At 47.9% G+C, this 8,450-nt stretch overlaps 2 protein-coding genes across 2 annotated transcripts in view; one reads left to right on the top strand and one right to left on the bottom strand.

Moving 5' to 3' along the window:
• Window positions 1-6: 6 nt before the first annotated feature.
• Window positions 7-4,136, top strand: UBXN6 (UBX domain protein 6). The gene is made up of 9 exons (XM_035892302.1): window positions 7-345; window positions 461-592; window positions 1,195-1,292; window positions 1,677-1,752; window positions 1,840-1,924; window positions 2,263-2,482; window positions 2,582-2,712; window positions 3,342-3,487; window positions 3,988-4,136. The coding sequence occupies exons 1-9, from the start codon at window positions 298-300 to the stop codon at window positions 4,114-4,116; spliced, it is 1,065 nt and encodes a 354-aa protein (XP_035748195.1). The 5' UTR covers window positions 7-297; the 3' UTR covers window positions 4,117-4,136.
• Window positions 3,496-8,450, bottom strand: part of CHAF1A (chromatin assembly factor 1 subunit A) — a 16,764-nt gene continuing 11,809 nt past the window's right edge. The window contains exons 12-14 of the mRNA XM_035892301.1: window positions 7,129-7,222; window positions 5,515-5,637; window positions 3,496-3,754 (exon numbers count right to left, since the gene is read on the bottom strand). Of these exons, the coding sequence (XP_035748194.1) occupies window positions 5,540-5,637; window positions 7,129-7,222 (192 nt within the window). The 3' untranslated portion in view covers window positions 3,496-3,754; window positions 5,515-5,539. The remainder of the gene's footprint in view (window positions 3,755-5,514; window positions 5,638-7,128; window positions 7,223-8,450) is intronic.

The following is an 8,450-nucleotide window of genomic DNA, read 5'->3' as shown; positions in this document are numbered from 1 at the left end:
GCGGGGACAGTTACAGCGCCAAGCCAGGCCCGGAGAGGGAGGGCCCGGGTAGGCAGCTGCTGGGGCGCAGCTCCTGAGGGTGTTTTGGGGTGCAGCTGGTCTCTGCGGCTGCTTGGGTGTCAGAGGAACAGGGGTCCTGCTCACCCACAGACCCTCAGGCCAGGGAGGGAGCACCCCGGCGGGCGTTCGCTTCCTCAGGGCCACGCTGTGTGGTCAGGAGCCCGCCGGAATCTGCCAAAACTCTGCTCCCTCCGCCACCATAACCTGGCTTTGTCTCTGGTAGTGAGAAAAGAGCTGATGGCTGAGGCGGCGGCAAGCGAGAAAGGGCTCTCGGCGGAGGAAAAGGTACGAGAGACGCCGCAGTTCCTATCCTGCGCGGATGGGCCAGGCTATTTAAAACCAAAACAAAACCCCCAAACCTTCCTGCGATCAGCTCAGTGCCTGGTTTTGTCTCCTTTAGGACCTCACATCCCTGGATCAGGAAGGGGCAGCTGCCCCCTCTGTTTCAGGGGTCTACTTCATTTGCCCGTTGACCGGTGCAGTTGTAAGGAAGGACAAGAAGGAAAAGCACATCCGAGAAGCCATCCAGTCGGTAAGCACCCACCTGCCGGCTGCACGGCTTCCCCCCCTCCCCTTTTAACTTGTTCCGTGGTGTGGGTCCCCTCCAGCACCGCAGCAGAGACCCCTCTGCCCTCTCCCTGTAAAATCTCCACCCTCTCCCAAAGGGCAACTCTGTTCCGCTGTAGATGTACAAATGCCTGGCCCCAACACCCTGGAACTGCTGAGACTGGGAACTCGGGCCCTGTACTGGTTTTGGCTGGGGCAAAATTAATTTTATTTCCTTCTAGCAGGTGGGAGGGTGCTTCTTTTGGATTTGTGATGAAAACTGTTGGTTACACACTGGAAACAGCTACATTGGGAGGCAGGGAATAAATTCATTTGCTTTGGTTGCACACACAACTTTTGCTTTACCAATTAAACTGGCTTTAGCCCAACCCAAGAGTTGGGTTTTGTTTTTGTTTTTTTTTTTTTTAATCCTCAACTTTTACCCTTCCCATTCTTCCCCCCGTCCCACTGCGGGGGGAACAAGCATGGTGCTGAGCTGCTGATCAGGGTTAAACCACAACAGACCCACGCCTCCCTCTGAGCAGAGCATCAGCTCCCCCCCAACCAGCTTCTCTCCTTCTCCCCCAGTATTTCTCCGTAGACCCGGTGGCTGCCTCGATCATGGAGATTCACACCTTCAATAAGGACCGGGAGAAAGTACGAGTGGGCGTGGAGACCATGGCCAAGTAAGGACTGAGCGCGGAGGTAGCTTGTCCTTTCCCTGCAAGGCTAGCAGGCAGCTAGATTTTTCTTGCTGTGCTGAAGAAAACCAAAGCTGAACACTCAAACAGCCTTAACTGTTGGTTAAGAAACAAGGTCAGCATCTCGGAGGTGTTTTAAGAGTTGGTGCACTAGTCCAAAAGGTTTGGGAGCTGCTGGTTCAGGGCAGTCACCCCCCATCTTCTCTCTGGTGTGGGTGTGAAACACTGATTTATTTTCCTTTCCTCAGTTTTTCAGCTCTTTTATCTGTGAGAAATGCTGTGAGGTCTCTCACTGTTTTCTTACACCTCGGGGTAGCGTGTCCTGAAGTGCCTTGCTTTGATCCACGCAGTGCATTCCTCTTTCTGCAGGTACTTGGATAATATCTATCTCCATCCAGAGGAGGAGAAGTACCGGAAAATCAAACTGCAGAACAAAGTGTTTCAGGTGAGGCCAAGACTCCTGCAGGTGCTCTGCCTAGGAAAAGTCTGTGCCTGGAGCAGGCTACATCTAAATTATTTCCTTTTCTTCCAGGAAAGGATAAGCTGCCTGGAAGGGATACACAGATTTTTCCAGGCTATCGGGTTTGAGACAAAAACACTGCCTGTTCCAGGACAAGGCAAGAAATCCAAGTGTCTTAAACTGGAGTCAGGCGCCTGAGTGGTGGTGGGACAGCCCAGGGGAGGCTCTGAGGCAGCCGAGAGTTTCGCAGGCTGTAACAACACAGCTGCTATGCCAAGGCTGTAACCAATCTAGTTAGCAGTGTCCCTGCTCACTGCAGGGGGGTTGGACTAGATGACCTCCAGGGGTCCCTTCCAACCCCAAACATTCTATGATGATACAGCCGCTCACCCTGCTGTTTCCCTGTTAAGACCTTACGTTTTCTGGAGATCCTTGTATTTCATACGTTACTTGTGTAAAGAACAAGAGACTCAAATCCTGTCCTTTTGGTTGTAGAGACCACAGAGGAGTACTACGTACTGAAGGAAGAAATGCTGACCAAGTTGGAAGACCTCAAGGACTACAAAGAGCAGCTTTTAAGCTCTGAGCCCGTCAGAGCCCAGCTGGATCGCCAGCTCTGTGTGTTTAAACCTTCACCTGAAGCCGCTCGGTTTGAGCTGCCAAATGACTTTTACAACCTCACTGCAGAAGAGATCAAACGAGAGCAGCGGCTCCGGTGAGTAGGAGAAGGGCCCTGACTGCCCAGGGGGGCACGCGATGCCAGCTAAGTGTCTTGTACCTCTCCTTCATGCTAAAAATGGCTTTCTTTCTAAAGGACAGAAGCAGTGGAGAAGGCTTCGATGCTGAGGACGAGAGCCATGCGAGAGAAAGAAGAACAAAGGGAAATGCGGAAATACAGCTACACCCTGGTGCGAGTCCGGTTTCCCGACGGATACATCCTCCAAGGTGAAAAAAAAGACTTCTTACCTTGTCTTTGTACACCCCCGAAGGCTTCTGAGAGTACTTGGAGGAATAATAAGGAGGCTTGAGGTGTGCTGAACACAGCTGGTAGAATAAAGCAACAAAAACTAGAGCGGGGTAATGTTTCTCTAAGAACTTTTCCCATCTCTGAGCCTTCCACCCGCACAGGGTTGGGACTGTAAGGCAGGGTTGAGTGGAGAGGGAAGAATCTCAAGGCGCTGTTAATTAAAACGCGCTCTTCCCAGGCTACTGCGAGCAAGCTGGACTCATTAGAGCCGTTTGTTAGAGTAACCAGCATGAGGTTGCCTGTGTGGTGTCAGGCTATACAACAGTATAAATCCCCTTCAAATTTTGCAGTAGAACTCTGGAAATTATTTCAGGCTTTCCCAACTCTTTGTTACAGGCTGGCAGGGGCTTGCAAGGATTGAAACGATATTTTTCTTTGGGGGATTCTGCTTTTGTATTTCTCAGCTGAATCAAGGCTGTTTCTGTGTTACTGAAGTAGTTCATAAAGTTAGCATCAGTACGTGAACCCCACGAAACCTACCACAAAAGGTTAGGTTTGGTAAATGCCAGACTCTCTCTCAATATCTCACCTTGTTTTCTCATGGCAGGGACTTTTTATGCACGAGAATCAGTATCTGCGCTCTACAACTTTGTGAGAGGAGCGCTCAGAGATGACTGGCTGCCCTTTGAGCTCTTGGGACCCGGAGGTCTCAAACTGACGGATGAGAACTTGGCCTTCAATGAATGCGGGCTGGTGAGTAAAAAGAAAAGATAGCTGGTACCTTCCACAGGGGTCTTCAGGTTGTCAGAGTCATCTACTGCTCACAAGTTTGTGTCTTCGGCTCTCAGTGCTGCGATTGTGCTCTGCCCCCTTCTTTTTAAGCTCAAAGGATTAACTGCTTGAAGGCTTCTAGCTCAAGGGTAGGAGGGCTGTCTGGAAGGAACTGCAAGGACCTACCTCCCGTAGCAAAGGCAGGTTGCAGTGGCTGCCAGCAGCTCCATCACAGGGTTAGCATCTACACTGGGAAAAGAGGAAAGGCAGTGACTGTGAGGCAAGCGCGGCTCTGGCACAAGGCTTCCACCAGAAAGCCCAAAGCAACATCCCCTAAGGAGCTGCTTGCCGAAATCCACGCTTGTCCTTTTTAGTTGAAGTGCTCTTGCTAAGTTTTTCCAGGTCTGTGAACACAGACAGCATGTTACGAGGTCAAAGTACAACATTGCTGTAGCTTAATAACACAGCTTTTTCCCTTCCAGGTGCCCTCAGCCCTCCTGACTCTTGCCTGGGATGCGGCCGTCATGGCAGACATTCAGGCGTCAGGAGAGGAGCAGCCAGCAAGCCCCCTGAAACCAGAACTTCTCTCCAGAGTCCAGACGCTGTCGTGAAATAAAGGGGAGTGGATTCAGTGCTGGTGGTTTTAGACTGTTCCCTCATTTTCCCCATACAGGCTGTGGGAGCTTCCAGCTACGTGACCTCAGAAATGACTTCAGTTTAGCTCTGTGGAGTGGGAGTTTAGATTCTGCCATGTCACACCAACCTTGTGGTTACCTCCACAACTCCAGTAGCCATACACTAAGGTGGTTTTGCCCAGTAAGACACGGGACTGCTCTGAATGGCTTTAAAAGCCAAGTTCTAGCAGTGACTGCTCGAGGAGTTTCTAAGACTGTGATGAGGCACTGCTCTCCTCCCTTGGAGGAGGGATTAGGTGTGCTAGTACTAGGCTGGATTACCAATCGATTGAGCCTGGGTATCAGGCTGGGCTTAGAACTCAGCTTTTCCTTTTGCTTCTGTGTGCACTGTAACTCCTATTGGAGAGAACATATTTAGATAAAATGCTGCTTAGTCTGATTAAATGGAATATTTAAAGACTCTATTCTGTTCACGGTTATTTGAATTGCATTGCTCTGAGCGGTTGGAAATGCAGACGAGCTCCAGTCAGTGCTGGGACTGGCACTGGTGTTACTGGTGCAGCCGTGGCATTACCCACCTTTTCACTTTGTGGCACCCACAGACAGAACAGGGGACAGGCCAGGAGACTGACACCAGGTGACAGCTATTTATGCTGCCCACTGAGGAGAGATTAAGCCTCAAACTACAGCCAGCATTTTAGGGAACTGAATCACCAACTCGCAAGCCACAGGGAGTTAAAAGCTCCAGCAAGTTTGTTGCTTACATCGACAAGGCTGATGCTAGTTCAGTCCTTTACACTTCAAGTTTCTCTGTGGTGTAGAGGCTAACTTTTGTGTATACAGCTTCTGCTGTAGCAATGGTACAGGAGACCGATAATCTACCCCTGATAAGTAATTAATACTGGCCTATCCCAAAATAGGAGAAACAAGGTGCATTTTTCTTTTCCAGAGGTAAAGCCCTGCTGCTGTTCTCTGTAGCAAGTAAGACCACAAACAGGATGATATAGATAGCATAAATTCAAATATAATTGTACATCATTTATACCCAAGGCCATGCTATACAACATTATGAACAGAGTAATTCCCCCAGTGGCATCACAATAAGCTTATTTCAAAATCCCTCCACTAGTTTTAGAGATAACTTATGACCTTCCATTACAAAGAAGTATCAAAATTTCAATAATGCTTTATTAAGGACAGATTAATATGCGGTATTTTTTAAGCTAAAAACTAGAACTAAAAATTTAAGCTTCCATCTGGTCTGAAGCAGAACAAAGTGCTGTCTTCTCTTTACAAGAAATATGGAATACTTTCAAGTATCTTATTAAAAGATACACAAGGTTTAAAATTTTCTAACTCATTCTACATACATACAGAGAAGTTAGTAGGCATTTAAGTCTCAAACTGTATTAGATGGGCTGACTACGCTGGTGTCCTGGTGAGCAGCTCCCGTGCCACTGGATTCTGAAGCCGTTTCGGTAACTGCCAATGTAGAATCTGCAAAGTAGAAAATGTGTTGGTTTAGGGTTTTTTTTTTTTTGTTTCCTTTTTTTAAAAATACCCTCACTAATCTAGTAGAATTTGACTACTACATGCTTTATCTGTCTTAGCTTGTCTGCCCGTATCTGTTGCAAGTCCTTTTAATACTATTTAAAAACCAGTTTTAGTATTGGGTTAACATCAGTGCGGAATAAAATTACTTCAACCATGAAAAGGATCTTCATAATCTTTTCAGTGCTTTAGACTCAGGCAGACTTAAACAAATACAGCTGCATGTGTGTCAACAAAGCCTGGAGGAAGGCAAGCTACTGAAGAGCATCCCCGTCCTCAAAAACGAGAGGCTACAAACCTGACGCAAGGCTTTCATCTCACTGCAGTCTTGTAATAAGCAAAAGCAGCTTACGATTAAATGCAAAGCTTCTTGTCACACAGTTACATTGTCTGTTACGGAAGGCGAGAGGAGGACTGGAGCACCAGCTGAGACAGAAAGGAGAACCCAGGTATGTCTAGAATGGGTCAAACACTACAGAATTTAGGGCTTCGGGAATATGCACGAGCCCATATCTACCAATTAGAGGAGCTGCCCAACACAAAACCCCCACTTCCCTTAATTCAGGTTGTGCCAGTAGCATTCTGAAAGAGCTCTATTGTGAGAGCAGTAAGAAAGAGCTCGGGGGGGTTTGAAAGTGGTTTAGAGGAGCTGAATGCACATCATGTGGTTGGTGTTCAGTCATTGATCTGTATGATCAAGTATGTCTAGTTAAAACCTCACTGCGATGAAAGGAGCCGATCCACATCCTCATCCCACTGTTTCCAAATCTGTAGCCTGAAAGGATCCATCACGGCAGTGGAGCTTTGAAAGCCCTTTTCCAAGGGGTAACTGGGACACAAATATAAGCAACTGCTTGGATTCTAGAGCAAAGTGTTGATCAGAGCCCTCATCTGTCACACATCAGAGAGCTTGGTTATGATCTGATATTATTTCCTTCAGACAATTCAGTGTGCACCTAAGAGTTCAAGAAGGCAGCAGAGGGGCGTTATGGTCCAGACCTTGTCAGTCCTGGAAGGGCTCTGAACATAAATAAGCACACCCCAGCGACGGGCCCTGCTCAGCAACACTGACCAACAGTTACTGGATCTGCTGATACCGACCCCAGTGTTCACTTTTTCTTACCAGAAAAAATAAAAAAGGTAACACTGGCAGCTAAATGCAAGTCACAAGCACTTGCCACCATTCAGTCGATTGGAGGGAAGGAAAAAAGGCAAGAGGAGGTTAGAGAAGACTGTAAATAGCAAAGAAGCATCTAGAATAAAACATAAAAAGCAGAGAAGCAGCTAGAATAAAACACCTAGAGACGAGAGCAAGGCTTGGTGAAAAAAGTGGCATAAAAACTGCAACAGGTTTCGCCACACTCTGTTCCCACTGTTGTGCTCTCCCTCATGGGAGCGAGCATCTGCCAAGAGACTGCTATCAATTTATTTCCCCACCTTTGCCTGGCTGTATATCCACAATCATGCAGTCATCATCTTCCTCATCTTCCTCGGTGTCTGCCTGAAATCCATCCATCTCTGCAGCTTCAGCCTTAAGGGAAAAAAAGGGGACCAGCAGCATATCAGCACGCTGACACGTGAGACCAAGCACAGCCAGTGCTGCGAAGGACTGCTGTGGGCACTCCTCACGGCACAGTCGGATCAGTTGGGCACATTTGTAGGGAAGAAAAAATAAGCAACCCCCATCCTCAACAGATCCCGAGTTTTGGTAAAAGGCCTCATCCGCAATGGGACATACAGCAGGAAGCACGCCAAGCTTCTGCTCCAAAATATTTCACTATTACACAACACGACAAACAGCCTACACATCGAAAAGTCAGTTCAAGCCTTAATTGAAACCCGACTCGGTTGTGTTGGGTTTATTTGGAAGGGAAATCTCTCCCCCCTCTGCTGACTATTTTGGATGCTTTCTTCCTTCTGAAGATGGAAAATGACTTTTGCTTGTCAAGTTTGAAGCATGTTCTTCCCCCCGACTCCACCTCATCTTTGCCAATTAGCTTTTCTTCAGGGAGGGGAGACAGTTCTTCCCCTGCTGACCCTATTTTCTGTCGTGGGAGCAACACAAGCTACTGATTTTGAATAGAGAAAATGAATATAAGGAGTGATACAAACTGAAGCTGCCCAGCATTGAACATCTGTGAGTGTTTTGGGTTTGGGTTTGGGTTCCCCCCCTCCTCCCCCCCAGCTGGAACTGTGGAATTAAAATCTCAGACCTAGAACCTCATCCCCACCCCCTACAAGCTGTTCCAAGAGAAGAAATTTTAAATTTACATCTGTCATTCAAGTCACAGTTCTCAGATTAAGTGTTCCCCTCCTACACGTGTGCAGGTACTGCCCGCTTCAGTACAGAGTTCTTCTCTCGCCACGCTTTATGTAAGAGCACCTTTACATCCACGAGGCCTGGCGTGAGCTTCACGGCAGAGCAACGCGTGCCAGGGGTAGAGAACCCGGCAGCCTTGACCTACCAACCGTTCCTAGGCTCTGCCCAAGCACCAGCCTCGCTCGACAGGAAGGACGGGATCTCAATACCTGAGCAGTGCTGATTTAGACATCAGGCATGAAAGGCTTTCAGGACTCCGACACCTTTTCCTTGAGCTGCACTGCGCCGCACCTCACCAGAGGCAGCTTTAAGATTATTTTGAGAGCTTTGAGAAATTCAGGCTGGTGATGTAATTCTACTAAAAGCCTTTGTTTTTCTATTTCTGCTCAAGTAAGTCAGTTCTAAGCAGAATTTCCAGTGGCTGCGCAACAGAGAGTTT

This window comes from Egretta garzetta, unplaced genomic scaffold (genome assembly GCF_000687185.1).
Source record: "Egretta garzetta isolate BGI_Z169 unplaced genomic scaffold, ASM68718v1 scaffold4, whole genome shotgun sequence".
Taxonomy (NCBI): domain Eukaryota; kingdom Metazoa; phylum Chordata; class Aves; order Pelecaniformes; family Ardeidae; genus Egretta; species Egretta garzetta.
This window is presented reverse-complemented; position numbering and strand designations above follow the sequence as displayed.